Here is an 18,018-nt window from a genome sequence, read left to right on the forward strand (position 1 = left end):
CTGGGCACTCTGCGATCATTAGGCTTCGGACCCCAGTTTGTGGGCTTTCTCCAGGTGCTGTACGCTTCTGCAGAGTGTCTGGTCAGGCTCAACTGGACCCTGATTAAGCTGGTCAGCTTCGAGCGGGGAGTACGGCAGGGGTGCCCCCTCTTGGGCCAGCTGTATGCTCTGGCGATCGAGCCCTTCCTCTGTCTCCTCCATCAGGGGTGGAGCTGCAAGAGCTGGAGCTGCGGCTTGTCCTGTCGGTGTATGCCGACAACGTGCTCCTCGTGGTCCAGGACCCGGGTGACTTGGTGGAGGCTTGCCAGGCCATCTACTGGGCAGCCTCCTCTGCCCAGGGCAAATGGGTCCAGAGCTCTGGCCTGGTGGTCAGGGACAGGTGGCAGGAGAGCTCCCTCCCACCTGCGCTTCAGGCCATCCAGTGGAGCGCAGGTCCACTGCTCTATCTCGGCATTTACCTTTCTGCCACGCATCCGTCTCCGCAGGAGAACTGGCACGGTTTAGAGGGCAGGGTGACAGAGGGGCTCCGGAAATGGACAGGACTCCTCCAGTGCCTCTCCCTTCAAGGGAGAGCGCTGGTGCTTAATCAACTAGTCCTGTCCATGCTCTGGTACCGCCTCAACACCCTAGTCCCAGCCCCATGCTTCCTGGCCAACCTCTGGACATCGATTCTGGAGTTCTTCTGGTCAGGACTGCACTGGGTCCCTGCAGGGGTTCTCCAACTACCCCTGGAGGAGGGAGGGCAGGGCCTGAAGTGTCTGCACACTCAGGTCCATGTCTTCCACCTCCAGGATATGCAGAGGCTCCTTTATGGTGCAGGTAGTCCGGCGTGGAGCATACTAGCGCACGCCTTCCTGCGCCGCTTCCAAGGGCTCCGATACAACCGGCAGCTCCTTTATCTCCATCCGAGAGGTCTTCCTCAAGACCTCTCTGGGCTGCCAGTCTTCTACTAGGACCTCCTCCGGACCTGGAAACTGGTCTCAGCAACCAGATCCATGGCGGCCACTGTGGGGGCAGATCTCCTCATGGAGCCCCTGCTACACAACCCTCAGCTCTGTGTGCAGGTGGCGGAGTCCCCCTTGGTGAGTCAGAGGCTGGTCCTGGCAGAAGACACAAGAGGCAGCGACCTCCTGGACTACGACCGGGGAGACTGGCTCAGCGGCTTGGGGCTCTTCCGGCCTCATATTCCCCAGCGCATACTTCAGCAGGTGGGGGCTGCTTTGCTGCCCACTGCTCGGGTTTACCTTGACAGGGTCCTGAGAGAGGGCATGCCCACCCACCCTCTACCCCAGGCCCTCCGGACCTTTTCGTCGGGCCCCTGCCCTGTGGACCCAACCGGCCCTCCTGCCCCTTCACCATGAGCCAGCTGCACGATCTGCAGCCGGTCTGCTTCCAGACTGTGCCAAGGAAACATCTATACACACTTGTGCTCCATACCCTTCATCTCCTCACCCTCACATCCTGCCCCGACACAAAGTGGTGGGACCTCCTACCACCTTTATAGGGTGAGGAACCCTGGTGGGCCAGTCTTTTTCTCCACCTTGGTCCCAAGGCCCGCTGGGGATATCAGTTGGCGGCTCCTTCACCGGGCCGTGAGCACAGGTGTGTACTTGGTGCAGCTCACCCCATCCCAGCCACCTGCCCCTTTTGCGGCATGAGGGAAACCCTGGCGCACATTTACATGGAGTGCGCCAGGCTGCAGCCCCTATTCTGGCTCCTCTTAGACATCTTGTTAAGATTTTGATTGCACTTTTCCCCTCACCTCTTTATCTATGCAATTCCTGCGCTGGCCACATCTGTGGCCCCACAAAGCTACGGGACCTCCTGGTCAACATCCTTCTGGCCCTGGCTAAAATGGCCATCTATAAAACCAGGAAGAGGAAGTTGGCCGACGGAGACTCTTGTGACTGTGGGGCCTATTTCCGATCCTCCATCCGTTCACGCATTCGGGCAGAGTTCCTCTGGGCGGCATCCACTGATTCCCTTGATGCCTTCGAGGAGCAGTGGGCGCTGTCCAGGGTTCTCTGCTCGGTGTCCCCATCGGGTTCCCTTTGTTTGACCCTTTGACTGCACTCCTGTCCCTGTTATTTCATTAGGTGTCCCCCGAAATCACTTGGTTTCCAGGTCCTGTGGATCCCCCCTTTAGCAGATCCCAATAGGATCACTCTCCTGTAGCCATCTGGCCTGACCATGGGATGGTGTTCCAAGAAGGAGGAGTGCTAGGCAGAGATGGGCTCCACCTAACGAAGAGAGGGAAGAGCATCTTTGCAAGCAGGCTGGCTAACCTAGTGAGGAGGGCTTTAAACTAGGTTCACTGGGGGAAGGAGACCAAAGCCCTGAGGTAAGTGGGGATGTGGGATACCGGGAGGATTCACAGTATTCTTGTCAGCAAGTTAAGGAAGTATGGGCTGGATGAATGCACTACAAGGTGGGTAGAAAGCTGGCTAGATTGTCGGGCTCAACGGGTAGTGATCAATGGCTCCATGTCTAGTTGGCAGCCGGTATCAAGTGGAGTGCCCCAAGGGTCGGTCCTGGGGCCGGTTTTGTTCAATATCTTCATAAATGATCTGGAGGATGGTGTGGATTGCACTCTCAGCAAATTTGCGGATGATACTAAACTGCGAGGAGTGGTAGATACGCTGGAGGGGAGGGATAGGATACAGAAGGACCTAGACAAATTGGAGGATTGGGCCAAAAGAAATCTGATGAGGTTCAATAAGGATAAGTGCAGGGTCCTGCACTTAGGACGGAAGAACCCAATGCACAGCTACAGACTAGGGACCAAATGGCTAGGCAGCAGTTCTGCGGAAAAGGACCTAGGGGTGACAGTGGACGAGAAGCTGGATATGAGTCAGCAGTGTGCCCTTGTTGCCAAGAAGGCCAATGGCATTTTGGGATGTATAAGTAGGGGCATAGCGAGCAGATCGAGGGACGTGATCGTTCCCCTCTATTCGACATTGGTGAGGCCTCATCTGGAGTACTGTGTCCAGTTTTGGGCCCCACACTTCAAGAAGGATGTGGATAAATTGGAGAGAGTCCAGCGAAGGGCAACAAAAATGATTAGGGGTCTGGAACATATGAGTTATGAGGAGAGGCTGAGGGAGCTGGGATTGTTTAGCCTGCAGAAGAGAAGAATGAGGGGGGATTTGATAGCTGTTTTCAACTACCTGAAAGGGGGTTCCAAAGAGGATGGCTCTAGACTGTTCTCAATGGTATCAGATGACAGAACGAGGAGTAATGGTCTCAAGTTACAGTGGGGGAGGTTTAGATTGGATATTAGGAAAAACTTTTTCACTATGAGGGTGGTGAAACACTGGAATGCGTTACATAGGGAGGTGGTAGAATCTCCTTCCTTAGAGGTTTTTAAGGTCAGGCTTGACAAAGCCCTGGCTGGGATGATTTAACTGGGAATTGGTCCTGCTTTGAGCAGGGGGTTGGACTAGATGACCTTCTGGGGTCCCTTCCAACCCTTATATTCTATGATTCTATGATTCTATGAGGATGCAGGAGTAGGAGAGTTGAATTGATTCCTTGAGGACCTGTTCCATGATTTTTCCAGGGACTGAGATGAGGCTGACTGGCCTTTAGTTCCCGGGATCCTCCTTCTTCCCTTTTTTAAAGATGGGCACTACATTAGCCTTTTTCCAGTCGTCCGGGACTTCCCCCGATCAGGAACAGTCAGCATGGATTCACCAAGTCCTGCCTGACTAATCTCATCTGACTACCTACCCAGGGTTTTCCGACACCAAAGCAGTGGTAACGTATCAGTTTCTCTCCACGCGGTGTCACGACTAAATCAATGGGACACAGCTCCTCCATCTGATAAATGATTGGTACAAGCAAGAGTGTGTGACACTTTGTACCTTGGGGGAGCATCCTACACCCCCACATTCATCTTTATAAAATGATTGTGTGATATCCAATGCAAAGTTTGTCATGTCGGGTGTCTTCAGAAGGCTTATGATGCACTGAGCATGGTTGTTATAGTGAGGTTATAGTAATTGTTACGGTAATGTTATAGGTTATAATTTCATGTATGTAGTTATGAGGCTGAAAATGTGTCCTCATGGCTTAAAGCAAGCCCAGGCAAAAACTCCCCAAGAGCAGTTCACACCTCATCTGGGCATGTATGGGACAAACCCACCCCAGCCTCTCAGGAACAAAGGACGCTGGCCTAGGCAGCAACAAAAGGATCTGTTGGACTCTTGAGTGAGTCACCCCCCTTCCTTTGGTCAGGTTGGGACTGCGATGAGGTAATGTTCACCTGACACTGAAGCGGGGAGCAAAGTCAAGAGGGAGGAAAGGACATGATAAAAGGGAGATGTGTTGTGTTTGCCTTGCTCTTCCTCTCTCTTCCACCTCCATCTACGGACACCAGCTGAAGCACTGATCACAGGGGATAGCCTGGCTGCAGAGCAACCAGCCAGCCCGTGGTGAGAAGCATCTAAGTTTGTATGGGCACTGAAAGTGTTAAGATCAGCTTAGAATGTATTTTGCTTTTATTTCATTTGACCAAATCTGACTTATGTTTTGACTTATAATAATTTAAAATCTATCTTTATAGTTAATAAATCTGTTTGTGTATTCTATCTGAAGCAGTGCATTTGGTCTGAAGCATGTCAGCATCTCCCCTTGGGAGAACAATCCTGGTACATATCAATTTCTTTGTTAAATTGACAAACTCATATAAGCTTGCAGCATCCAGCGGGCATAACGGGGCTCTGCAAGATGGAGGTTCCTAGGGTTGGTAGTGTCATTCGGTTGCACAATCCAAGAAGCCGTTTACATGTCAGAGGTCGTGCGTGAACAGCCCAGGAGTGGGGGTTCTCACAGCAGAGCAGGGTAAGGCCGGCTCCCAGAGTTGAGGATTTGAGTGGCCTAGCAGATCACCGGTCCGGATAACACCAAAGGGGAATGTCACAGAGTGCTTTTACCTAAAACTACTTTTTATTAGGTCTCAAGGGCGCGCTCTCTCTCTCTCTCTCTCTCTCTCTCTCTCTCTGTAGCAGTAAGGTGAGAGCATTCCCAACATTTCTATTTACCTGAAGTCTTAAATGGTTTCGAGGAATCAGCAACCAGCTTTCTGGGGACCCTCCTTCTGTCCAGTTGCTGGGGCGTTTAGATGCCCAATCCTTGTCCAAAGAAAAGCTTCCTCGGACTGCTCCAAAGTCTGTTCTTTCGCCTAGTCTTTTAGAGCTAACTTAAACGAAGCACAGACCTCATAAGGATTCCTAGTGGGTTGTCATAGTAAACCTGGTGGATCACCAATTCTCCTAATTTCAGCAAATGACTCGTTATCTCTTAGCTTTGTGGCACTTGGTTTTCAGCCAACAGTGGCTGGACACACAAGATGGCTGACTGTAGTCCTGCCAGGTTCTGGGGTTACCAGCAGGAATGTCAAATCAGGGGGGTTACAAGCTCCCTTCAGTGAGTCCACCCAAGTTGGAGAACCTGAGAGAGACCTTTTACCCCCAAAGGGAGCAGTGCACCCTGCCAGCTCCAGCATGGGAAGCAACTCTCGGGCAGTGTTGTGAAAGCAGTCCTGTTTATTAGATGTCTGGAACCCAGCTCACTTGGGTCATGAGAAGCCAGCAGCAAGTTTCAGCCTGGTCCATTTTGGTTGGTCCAGAGCCCTCTTTTGTGTCCCAGTTCAGGAGAGTCTCCAACTTCCAGCAGCCCACACTTAACAACTCCTCACCTGGCCACTTCTCAGCCCTTTGCTCTTGTTCCCTGGCAAACCCATCTGGCTTCCTGTGGAGCGGTGGATCATCCATAGTCGTTTGTTGCTAGGTACCAGGCAATTGTAGTGGCTATTGTCTCCTCAGACTCTCTCCATGGACATGGAGGTAGGCAGGTATCCATCACACCCTACAGGGTTTACTCTGCAGAGAGTCAACAACCTTTTCCCACCACCAAGTTAACTATGTAGCACATTGGGGGAACTGACACACAGACGGCATTCAGATAAACTACCACAGAAAATGCCCACTCCTCACACAAGCCCTTTCCGGTTTGTCAGTTTCCCCTGCTTATTCATCACAGGATCACGTTCACCCTCTTAGCTACAGCATCACACTGCGGTCTCATGTTTAGTCGGTGTCTACCAAGACCAACCTGCTCTGCTCATGAATTGTACACCAGTTGCACCTCAAGTCGCCAACCAAGACAATGAGCCACCATGGGGCACTGCTCAGACAGCTGACGAACAGGACAGACTCATCCCCAAGACGTTCTCAAGCTCAATGAGGAGCAAAGAAATGAGACCAGGATGCCCAAGTTGAAACGGGAATTGTTTGGGGGAAGTTTTCTGTCCTGTGTCATACAGGAGGTCAGAGTAGATGATCACAATAGTCCCTGCTGGCCTTGGGATCTATGAATCTAAGACGTGGAAAACTACGGGTGCCTCTGTTTCTGATGCGCCTTAAAGAGGCCATGGTTTTGAGCAGAACATGTCCCTTTGGGAAAATCAACTTTCTTAAGGTATCTTCAATCAACTCTTCAGGACCCTTAACCTGGACCCCCATATTCTCAAACAACTTTTGCAAATATTGGATGCAATGACGGAAGTGCAGGCCAACTTCACCCAGCAATGTGTCTCCGTGCAGAATAAACCAATTCACAAGGGGACGGAGACCATGGTTCAGTGTGGCCACATCACCTGATAGAGGGATGAGCAGCTGAACCAAGACACCATCCCAGGCAAGGGGGTGGGGAATGGAAGGAAATGATAAGGAGGTGTGTACGGGAAATGATTTCCTGATAAGGAGACTTGGCACCTTGTTACTCAGAAATGACAACACCTGTCCACGGGATTTGCCTTGAGTACAACAGGCAATTCAACACCCGCTCCTTCACTGGTGTGAAACCCGGAGGTAAGGGAGTCCTTTGAGACTGCTATGAAACTGGGGGTTTATGGAGGCCCTGGGCAGATCCCCAGCTGGTGTCAATGGGAGTCTCTCTATCGAAGTCAGTGGGGCTGGATCCCCAGCAGGTGTGATTCACCATTGCTCCATCGGGTTGGGTGTATGTTCTCAGGATCATAGGTGTGCGCAGCACATTCCATTAGGGTGTGCACCCAGGGTGCCCCACCCTAGCCCCACCCCCATCCACTCCCTCCCACTTCCTGCCCCCTGACTGCCCCCCTCAGAACCCCCAACTGCCCCTGCTCCTTGTCCCCTGACTGCCCCCTCCAGAGACCCCCCTCCCTAATCACCCCTCAGGACTCCACCAAGTATCCAACTCCCTGTCCCGACTGCCCTGCCCCCTAGCCACTCCCCTTCCCCCTGACAGGCCCTCTGGGACTCCCACGCCCTGTCCAATTCCTCCGTTCCCCCATCCCCTGACTGCCCCAGAGACCCTTTGGCCCGTATCCAAACCCTACCCAGCCCGGCCCCACCGCTCAGAACAGAGTCCCCACCAAATTCCTCCCTGTCAGGGTTCCCTCCCCACTCTGAATTCTTGGGTACAGATGTGGGGACCCGATGAAAGACCCCCTAAGCTTATTCTACCAGTTTAGGTTAAAAACTCCCCAAGTACAAATTCTCCCTTGTACCTTGGGTTAAGTAACGCTGCCACTACCAAGTGATTTTAACAAAGAACCAGGGAAAAGGACCACTTGGAGTTCCTCAACCCCCACAAGCCCTTACACCCCCTTTCCTGGGAGGCTTGAGATTAATATCCTAACCAATTGGTTACAAAATGACCAAAGACCCAAACCCCTGGGTCTTGGAACAATGGAAAAATCAGTCAGGTTCTGAGAAGAAGGATTTTATTTAAAGAAAAGGTAAAAGAATCCCCTCTATAAAATCAGGGTGGTAAATACTTTACAGGGTAATGAGATTCAAAACACAGAGGATTCCCCTCTAGGCAAAATTTTAAAGTTACAAAAAAATGGGATAAACCTCCCTCTAGCAAAGGGAAAATTCACAAGTTGAAAACAAAAGATAATCTAACACACCTTGCTGTATTTACTTACTCTTTTTGTAATATCAGAGACACGTACAGGATGGTTTATTGGAGAAGGAGTTTTTTTGACCTGATGCTTCTCTGCTTTCCCCAGAGACCACACCAAACAAAGCCTCCCTGCCACCCTGCCCAGCCCAAGATTTGAAAGTATCTTCTTTCCCCATTGGTCCCTTTGGTCAGGTGCCAACCATGTTATTTGAGCTTCTTAACCCTTTACAGGTAAGAAGGAATTCGAGACTACCATTAGCTGTATGGTTATGACACACCCCCTGGACATCCCCTTGACCAGTGACATGATGGCACTTACGGGACAGGCACAAAGAGACCAACCGAGCTGGAGCGCAGCCGAGGAAAAGCACTATGACTGATGTAAGTCAACAAAGGTCACATTTAGTGCTGGGGAGGCAGCGATTGGCTGGGCGGGCCCGGCTGGGCAGGGGGGGCCAAGCGGGATCATGGTAGCAGCGTGGGGTTCACTGTGTGACAAATTACAACAACTTTGTGCAGCTGCTGGGGAAGTTTGCACAGGCAACAAATATATCCTGCATTGGCGGGAGGGTGGGCAGGCAGGGGAACCCTGTCACCAGGGGTGGCAGATTTGTAGAAATTTTGGTGGTGCCCAGAATCTGCCCCCCGCCCAAACACTGCCTCAACAAACTCTACCCCCCACCTGCCCAAGGCTCTGGGAGGGAGTTTGGGTGGGGGAGATCTGGAGTGCAGGTCCTAGGCTGGGGCAGGGGATTGGGGTGCAGGCTCTGGGAGGGAGTTTGGGGATGGGAGGGGGTGCAGAGGTGAGGGGGTGAGGACTGTGGGGTGTGGTTGCAGATGAGGGGTTTGAGTGTGGGAAGGGTGAGAGTAGGGGGTGAGGGCTCTGTCTGGGGCTGGGAATGAGGGGTTTGTGGTGTTGGAGGGGGCTCAGGGCTGGGGCAGAGGTTTAGGGTGTGGGGGGGTGAGGGCTCTGGCTGGGGCTGGAGATGAGGGGTTTGTGGTGTTGGAGAGGCTTAGGGCTAGGGATGAGGATTGAGGGTGCGGTGGGGGGGTGAAAGCTCTGGCTGGGGGTGCGGGCTCTGGGGTGGGGCAGGGCTAGGGATGAGTTTGGGGTGCAGGCAGGCTGTTGCGGGACAGGGGCCAGAGAGGAGGACTCCCCCCCCCCCCCAGCCCTTTCCCTGCCAGCAGCAGCGAGCTCTGGGGGAGGAGCCTCCCTTTCCCACCCCCCAGCAGTGCACTTACTCCCCCCACTGTCACTGCATGTGCTCCTAGGGCCCCTCTCAGGTCCAGGAATCTCCCTCGCCTCCCCCGTGGTGGGTGCCGGGGGAGCTGCCTGCGTCTCCTCCCCTGCTGTTGCCCTGCCTGTGGGTGGGGTGGGGGATGGGGCTGCCCCTTGCCCAGCACGGAGCAGGAGCGGTGACTGCGGGTGGGGGCCCCCGTGCTGGTGGAGGGTCCCGCTGGAAAAGGGAAGGGTCTGAGGTGGCAGGGCAGGCTCCGTCGGCCCGGGCTGGCGAGGCGGGGGCACGAGGACCGTGGGGCAGCGGTTGCTGCAGGGAGGCAGCAGGGCCTGGGGAGGTGTGTGGGGGCAGCAAGAGGGGGCTGGGGCAGGCGCGGGGGTGGAGAGGCTGGGCTGACTGCACTCACCCCGCGCTGCTGGGACCAGCAGGGCAGCAGCAATGTAAACGTGGCTCCCATCACGGCCTGCAACTGCTGCAGCCTCCCCCCCAGCCTCCAGCCGGGGAGGGGGAGAAGCAGCCTTTGCAGCCGGGGCTCAGGGCGTCCCTGGGCACATCCCGTGCGCACACCCCGGCTCCGGATGCCGGCGAGCATTTGGCTGTGGAGATGCTGTGGCCTGTTCCTGCGGGGGGTATTCAGTGGTGGGTGTCTGGGTGAGGGGTTCTCCATCATGGGGCAGCTGGAGGGGTGGCGCCTCTGGGTGTTATATGGCTGTGCTGTTCTCTATGTTAGTTGTAGCTCAGAGCTAGTGACTGGTTCCTCTCCTCAATTTCCCGGGAGATCTCTGCTAGGCGATCCTGGAAGGCAGCCATGAGCTGCTTTGGCCCGTGTTCGGTAAAGTGCTCCTCAGGGTATGTCCCCAGGGGTCTCTGGAAGGGAACAGGGAGAGTGGTGAATACAGAGGCATCAAAATCACTGACCCCCCTCCAGGATCAACTCTAGGGCTGCATTCTTATTACTCCAAGGCTGGAGTAGAGAAGAGAGGTTTTCTCGGGGGATTGAGATAGCAAAGGCAAGGGCTGGGGCACTGACTGGTGGAGCTTTGCACACGAGAGAAACAGACACTGAAGCAGCACAGAGCCAAGGAGACAGCCGGAACAAGCTTTGGGGGTGTGGCTCCGGACAAAGACGAGAGAGAGAGAAAAGTTTTGGGCTGAGTGCTAGTTGGAACGAGGCTTGGAACTGTGAGCAAGGAAATTTCCTCCTGTTCTTTGAGTCCTCCAGACTTTGCAAATAAATACAATTCCAGCAAAGAAACACCTGGGTCCATCACCAATGTCTCCTCGCGATGGAAACAATCCACACCAGCCCCTGAGTAATCATTTTCCACCCAAACTTTTCTCTTCTTTTTGAGAAAAAATGGATGTTTGGGGACATCAGAATATTTTCTGAATTATCCCTTTTGCCAAAGAGTTAATTTAAAAATAATACTAAAAAAAAATGTGACCCATGTCGAGTTTGCAACCCATTTTCAGTTCCAAATGGCTTTTTGTGTCGAACGTTCTGAAACGTCCACGCACAAAAATGCTCACAATCAAAAGGAAATGTTGCTTTCGGGTTGAACAACAGGTTGGGCTTGACCCCAAAACAGTTCATTTTCAACTTCTCGAAATCACCGACAATGGCAGCGCTATTGTAGCCATGTTGGTCCCAGGATATCAGAGAGACAAGATGCCGGAGGGAATATCTTTTATTGGACCAACTTTCCTTGGTGAAAGAGCTCGAAAGTTTGTCTCTCTCACCAACAGAAGTTGGTCCAAGAAGAGATATTCCCTCTCCCACCTTGTCTAACAAACCAAAAAAGTCACAGATTCACCCACCTCTGTCATTGGAGATTTTTAAGAGCAGGTTGATCAGACACCTGGCAAGGATGGTCTAGATCATAGAACCATAGAAGGTCAGGGTTGGAAGAGACCTCAGGAGGTATCTACTCCAACCCCCTGCTTAAAAGCAGGACCAACCCCAACTACAGCATAGATAATACTTACACTTGCCTTGAGTGCAGGGGACTGGACTAGGTGACTGTTCCAGGTCCCTTCCAGTCTTACACTTCTACAATTCTAACTGCAGGGTCCAAAATTTTGGTTAAACGGCTTGGGTCAGAAATGTTTAACAATGCTCAGGGAGAGCTGGGTCTATGGAGAGAACTGGAGAGTACTTTATGTCTGAACAGTGGTCAAACCTGTCTCCATAGGGAAAGACCTCTCCCCACCTCTTCTGACAGGCCCCAGGCCTCTAAACAATGATCATATACAGGGACATTTCCTCCCTGTCGGCACAGTGGCTGTCCACCCCCACCATGTCCCGAGAGGGTAACAGAAAAGGGGCTGAAATGCTGGATCCATGTCCTCAAATCAGCAGCAGGTCCAATGGACCTCCTGCTGATTGACACCAGCTGAGGATCTGGCCCCATTGACTCCAATAGAGAGACGCCCGTTGACACCAGCCAGGATCTGGTCCATTGACTGCAATGGAGAGACGCCCATTGACACCAGCCGGGAGCTGGCCCCATTGACGCCAGTGGAGAGACGCCCATTGATACCAGCCGAGAGCTGGCCCCTTTGACTCCAATGGAGAGACGCCCATTGACACCAGCCGGGAGCTGGCCCCATTGACTCCAATAGACAGACGCCCATTGACACCAGCTGGGAGCTGGCCCCATTGACTCCAATGGAGAGACGCCCATTGACACCAGCCGGGAGCTGGCCCCTTTGACTCCAATAGAGAGACGCCCATTGACACCAGCCGGGAGCTGGCCCCATTGACTCCAATGGAGAGACGCCCATTGACACCAGCCGGGAGCTGGCCCCATTGACTCCAATGGAGAGACGCCCATTGACACCGGCCGGGATCTGGCCCCACTGACTCCAATGGAGAGACGCCCATTGACACCAGCCGGGAGCTGGCCCCTTTGACTCCAATAGAGAGACGCCCATTGACACCAGCTGGGTTCTGGCCCCATTGACTCCAATGGAGAGACGCCCATTGACACCAGCCGGGAGCTGGCCCCATTGACTCCAATGGAGAGACGCCCATTGACACCGGCCGGGATCTGGCCCCACTGACTCCAGTGGAGAGATGCCCTTTGACACCAGGTGAGGTCTGGCCCCTCTGTGGGTGTTTCAGAGGCAGTGAAGGACACACACCCCTAATCCAATACTGAAGGATTCAGAGGGGGGGTTCCCCTCCTGAAAGACCCCCCCTGATCCAGGGTCCCCCCCTTGTCCACCAGCCCCAGCAGCCCTGCTCTCACCATGTCCCGATCCTCATTACGCAGCACCCAGAGGACAGAGAGGATCAGGCTGGTGGTGTTCATCTCGGGGATGGTGTCCAGGAACTCCTTCAGGGTCACCTTGGCCTTGTTCTGGGGCGGCGGCTTCCGCATGGATGATGGGTAATTGGGCATGAAGACTGCCAGCTCGAACTGGGGCCAGGAAAGGGAAGCCAGAGGTTAGATCCCACCTGGGAGCTTGGCTGGCAAGGTCATGAGAGAATCCAGGAGTCCAGAACAGGAGCCGCAGGACCAGCTGCCCAGGGGGTCCTGGGACCCTGCCCAACACCCAGCCTGACCCAGGCCCCATTCAGTAAGCTGCAGAGGCAGTTCAGAGCCGTGGCTGGGACTCTGACCTGCAGTCCAGTCCCAGCGACTCCATGATCTCCCTCTGTGCCACCAGGCCAGGCACCAAGGCACTCCATGCCTCAATTTCCCCATCTGTACAAGGGAGGTGACCATTCTTCCCATTGTCTGTTTTGTCTATTTAGAGGGTGAGCTCTTTGAGTCAGGGACCATCTCTCACTATGTCACCGTGCAGTGCCTGGCACAATGGGGGACCTGATCTCTGTCGGGGGGGGGGGGGGGTCTGTGCAGTGCCTGGCACAACACAGGACCTGATCTCAGTGTGTGGGGGGTTCTGTGCAATGTGCACAAGGGGGGACCCTGATCTGAGATGGGGTCTGTGCAGTATCCGGCATGACTGGGCCCCGATCTCTCCCACGGCCTTTCATTTTGATTCATTTTGTTGAAAAAATGGAAAAATTACAAAGGAAATGAAAATTTTCTTTAAAAAAAATTGTCAGAGGGAGGGAGGGGATGGAACATGTGCAAGATGCTTGACAAAGCCGGGAATAGAACCCAGGAGTCCTGGCTCCCAGCAACTCCACCTGGGCTAGAATGGACTTTAAGCCACAGTAACTCCTGGGCATGAGCCACCAAGTCTCAGACCCCAAAGTATGGGGCGTACCCAATGGGGTCCAAAGGGCAGGAGGGGACAGACTGGGGCCCAAGGGCAGGGACACTGGTGTAAGGAAAGGAAAGGAGGAGAAGGAAAGAGACACCCCCTCCAAGAGGGGGACAGGGCGGGCGGCCCTCACCCACCTGCCCAGAGTTGACCGCAGCGTGATAGGCGGAGCAGGTGAAGATCACCATGGTCAGGTACTTGGTCAGCTCGGCCGCGGTGCCCAGAGTCGAGGGGACACCTGCCGGGGAGGGATGGACTGGTGAGCATGGGACTGGGGCCCCCTCCCCTGCCCCTGGCTGGGAGCCTCCCGTCTCCGCTCCCCCTGCCAGGGGTGATGCTAGGCCAGGGCAATACCAGCCTCACAACTGCGAGTGCACGTGTAACACCGACAGACTCGGCGGGCGGGATCGAACCGGGGGCCTCCGGAGCTTAGTGCATGAGCCTCTACCGCGTGAGCTAAAAGCCACGTGGAGGCATGCGGGCGACCCACGGCTGTCGCACGGCAGGCGTCATGCCTAGGCCGTGGCTGATGTTTTCACAAGCGCCTTGGGGTTTGGAGACACCTTAACGGGGGCTGGTTCTTGGGGGTGGGAGGGAGGACCCCTCAGCGGCGCCTGTGACCCCAGGCCCAGAGATCGCTGCCCGCTAGCTGCCCCTGCCCTCTCACCCGATGCCTGTCGGCCGAGGAATCCCTTGGTGAATATCTCACCCACCCACGCCTGCAGCTCGTGGTCACTCTGCACCTAGAGGCTGGTCCGGTAGTAGATCCCCACGATGCCGGAGACAAAGCTGGGAGAGTTAAAGGGGAATCGGGTCAGCCCGGACGCCGGGGTCCACGGTGAGAGGCTCTCCCCTAGGACAAGCCAGGGGAGCCCCCCCCCCCTCCAGTCTCCACAGAGCTATTCCTGCTCCCCTTCAACTTCACTTCTTAGGTGGTCCATTTTCCCCTCCATCCCCCATGCCACCCAGGAGAGTTGGTTTTATGGTTTGGGGTCAAATGTTTCCAAGCCTCTAAGTGATTTAGGAGCCTGTCTGCCATTCTCCAAAGGGACTTAGGCACATGGTGGGTTAAATTTACAATGGCAGCTGGGCGCCCAGAATAATTTACAAAATGCCCAAGCTGGTTCGGTGTCTAAATTCCGTGGACGTCGGCATTTAGGTTCCTAAATCGAGAGGGACGAAATGTTTGCACCATGGTGGCAGGAAAAGGGAAAGCTAAGGGGCCAAGGCCCCATCGCTTTTTACCCGCTTTAATGGGAAGCAACGTGGGGGGGGGGGAGAGAAGCAAGCAGGGACGGCCTCGGGGAAGAGGCGGAATGAGGGTGGAGCCTTGCGGGGAGGGATGGAGTGGGGGCGGGGCCAAGGTGCAAGCACTGATGGCCCCCCTACTTCCAGGGAGTTTCCAGCGCTCCCGGTTTGAGCTAAAACTTTTTTGGGGGTACAAAATGGAGTCGCGGTGACCCTGAAAGAGTTTGCAAATGACTCCAGTGTTGCCAGCTCTTGTGCTGAAAAAACAAACCATCCGAAAATCTGGAAACCGCCCCCCCAAAATTTAATTTTTTGTTCTAACATTTGTTCAAAATGTCCTGGAATTTTTTTTTTAATTCAAAAATGTATCGAAATGCTCCAAATGGAAACAAACCAAGTCAATTAACACAAAACAAAATGTTTCATTTGACCTGAAAGGAATTTTATTTTGGGGGTGTGATTTTTCGAGGGGCTGAACATTTTGAAAATTGCTAGTTTGGGGCCAACCTAAAACTATATAAAATTAAGTTATTTATTTATACTTTTCAAAATTGCCAACCCACCCCAAAAAAACCCTTAGCCCTTTGTGTGCACTTCGGAAAATGTTACCCTCTAAATGGAGATTTGGGCTGGGTTAACCACAGATGTGAATTTAAAGCAAGTTCATTGGACTAGACGACCAATGAACCTCCTGAGGTCTCTTCCAACCCTGATCTTCTGTGGTTCTATGAACCGGCAGCAGATCCTGGGGCTGACGGTCTCATTTTGGCTGTTCTTCGATTGGGATCGCGTTGAAGTGGTTTCAGTGAAAGTGAATTAAGAGCTTCCACATTGTCACTAAACCGGATTGAAATCTGATTTCAGTTATCAACGGGCCCAACTTTGTGTGGTAAAGGACGTTCGCTGGATCCCAGCAGAACAAGCCCAGTATGCAGGGCTCCCTCCCATACAAGACCTGGACTCCCACAGGGCTCTGCCCCTGATCCCCTCCACACTCAGAGCCCCAACACTTTGCCCCCTCTGATTTCACTAGGTCTAACCCCTTCCCCTACATTTGTCTTCATCTCTCCTCCCCACCCCCCAGCACCCCTCACCTCTCTATAGCCGCCCAGATCTTGAGCCCATCGTCCCTGTAGTAGTAGCTCTGGACTGAGCCGACACCGCGCTCCTGGATGTCATCGGGAAGGCAGAGCGTGGTGTAGGTCAGGGTCTCCAGGCCCTTGCGGAGAAGCTCGGCGAGGCCTGGACGCCCGGTCGCTATGGCCTGTGGAATACAGACCCGGCCCGGGCCCACTGGGAGTTACTGCCACGGAGCAGCAGGCCCCAGGGGAGGGGGGAGGACACTGGAATTGAGTTAATTCCCCAGGGTCTGGGGCCGCGCTGGGAATCAAACTTACGAAATCCTTTGGTGACAATTGATTTTCCCTCCCAAAATATGTTCACTAATGAAAGTGACCAGGAAAATAAAAGGAAATGGGGACACGGGGGACAAAAGGAAGAAGGAGAAGAAGTAAAAAAGGGAGGAAAGCAGGAAAAACTAAGAAAGATGAACAATGGGGGGAAACAATGAAAAACAGAAAGAAAAAGCAAGAAAAAAGTGAAAAAATAAGAAAAAAGGGAAAAGGGGGGGAACAACAAGAAAAAGGGAAAAACCAAGAAAAAACACAAATTAAGAAAAAGAAGTGAAGAGAGAAAGAAACTAAAAAACAGGGAAAATGGTGGGAGGGTAAACAAAGAAAAAGGGAAAACCCTAGGGGCAAAAATGGAAAAAAAAATTAAAAAGTGAAAAGAGAAAGAAACAAACAAGGGAAAAGAAAAAAAACCAAGAAAAAAATTAAAAGAAAAAAACAAGAAATAACAGAGAAACCAAGAGAAAAAACGGAAAAAAAGAAAAAAGGGGGGAAAAAGGGAAAAGAGGATAAAACCAAGGAAAAGGGAAAACCCAAGAACAAAATGGGAAAACCAGGAAAAAGTGGGGTGGGGAGAGGAGCCGGGAAAACAGGGAAAGGACGAAGTCGGGGAATGTCAGGGAAAAGAAGCAAAAGGCAACAAAGGAAGGAAAATCACGATTATGAAGGAAAATGTCAGAAAAATGCCATGAACTTTTTTTTTGCATTTCAAGTGCAAAACCTTTAATTTTCCCCCATCCACACCCTCTGTCTGTCCCCCTCACACGCCCTTACCCCATCCATACCCTCTGTCTGTCCTCCCTCACACCCCTCTCACCCCATCCACACCCTCTGTCTGTCCTCCCTCACACTCCCTTACCCCATCCACACCCTCTGTCTGTCCACCCCTTCACACCCCTCTCACCCCATCCACACCCTCTGTCTGTCCACCCCTTCACACCCCTCTCACCCCATCCACACCCTCTGTCTGTCCACCCCTTCACACCCCTCTCACCCCATACACACCCTCTGTCTGTCCACCCCTTCACACCCCTCTCACCCCATACACACCCTCTGTCTGTCCTCCCTCACACCCCTCTCACCACCCCTTCACACCCCTCTGACCCCATACACACCCTCTGTCTGTCCCCCCTCACTCCCTCTTACCCCATACACAACCTGTGTCTGTTCCCCTCCACACCCCTCTCACCCCATCCACAGCCTCTGTCTGTCCTCCCCTTCACACCTCTCTGCCTGGCTGTTCCCAAGTGCACCCTCTGCCCATCCATAAACACCTCTCTGTCTGCCCCCATGTGACCCCCCCCCTTTCCATCTCCATACACCCCATTCTCTCTGTCTCTGATCCAGTGTACACCCTCTGTCTGTCTGATCCCATACACCATACACCAGTCTGTCTCTCCCCATACTTGCCCTTCTGTCCCACACGGGCCCCTCTGTCTGTCCCCATGTGCACCCTCTTTCTGCCTGGCCCTGTACACACCCCTCTGTCTAGCCATCCCCTCATGGACTGAATGTCTGTCTGTGCCTCTGTCTCTCCCCACACACAGCCCTCTGTCTCTCCAGCCCCACACACCCCACCTATCTGTCGCTCCAGCTATGGGTCCAGCCCTTTTCCCAACCTGGCCCCCAGCACTGGACCCAATCACCAGTGCCACAGACGGGGCAAACCCCTCCCGGGTCCGACTCCCTGATTCCACATCCCTTAGCCCGAGCACCCCCAGGACCTCACGTTGGGTGACCCCTAGTTCTCGGCTTTCCGGGGCACCGTCCCCCCTTCGGCAGGGCTGCCCACCTCCCCTGCTCCCAGACGCATTCGCCTGCCTTACGAGGCAGTTTCTCGGCATGGGCCAAGCGGACCCGGGGATCCAGCCGGGGCGGTAGGTCTGTCCCATCTCCGCCGCGGCTTATTGCCCCGCCTGTCGTTGCCCCAACCT

General features: G+C 53.7%; 1 protein-coding gene and 1 long non-coding RNA gene across 5 annotated transcripts in view; one reads left to right on the forward strand and one right to left on the reverse strand.

Annotated features, from left to right (window-relative positions):
• Positions 1 to 6,152: 6,152 nt before the first annotated feature.
• Positions 6,153 to 18,018, forward strand: part of LOC142070372 (uncharacterized) — a 28,764-nt gene continuing 16,898 nt past the window's right edge. Inside the window, exons 1-2 of the long non-coding RNA XR_012666330.1 lie at positions 6,153 to 6,872; positions 8,185 to 8,334. This is a non-coding gene — a long non-coding RNA (uncharacterized LOC142070372). The remainder of the gene's footprint in view (positions 6,873 to 8,184; positions 8,335 to 18,018) is intronic.
• The window catches only part of LOC125628550 (hydroperoxide isomerase ALOXE3), a 15,596-nt gene continuing 5,329 nt past the window's right edge, over positions 7,752 to 18,018 (reverse strand). Inside the window, exons 1-5 of one of the 4 annotated variants that reach the window (XM_075124091.1) lie at positions 15,770 to 16,009; positions 14,141 to 14,216; positions 13,565 to 13,665; positions 12,443 to 12,613; positions 7,752 to 10,058 (exon numbers count right to left, since the gene is read on the reverse strand). In XM_075124091.1, the coding sequence (XP_074980192.1) occupies positions 9,918 to 10,058; positions 12,443 to 12,613; positions 13,565 to 13,615 (363 nt within the window). In that variant the 5' untranslated portion in view covers positions 13,616 to 13,665; positions 14,141 to 14,216; positions 15,770 to 16,009 and the 3' untranslated portion in view covers positions 7,752 to 9,917. Of the gene's footprint in view, positions 10,059 to 12,442; positions 12,614 to 13,564; positions 13,666 to 14,094; positions 14,390 to 15,769; positions 16,010 to 18,018 lie in introns of those variants that run through there. The other 3 variants (XM_048833583.2, XM_075124090.1, XM_075124089.1) reach the window with 3 other exon arrangements.

Source organism: Caretta caretta, chromosome 28 (assembly GCF_965140235.1).
Source record: "Caretta caretta isolate rCarCar2 chromosome 28, rCarCar1.hap1, whole genome shotgun sequence".
Lineage (NCBI taxonomy): Eukaryota > Metazoa > Chordata > Testudines > Cheloniidae > Caretta > Caretta caretta.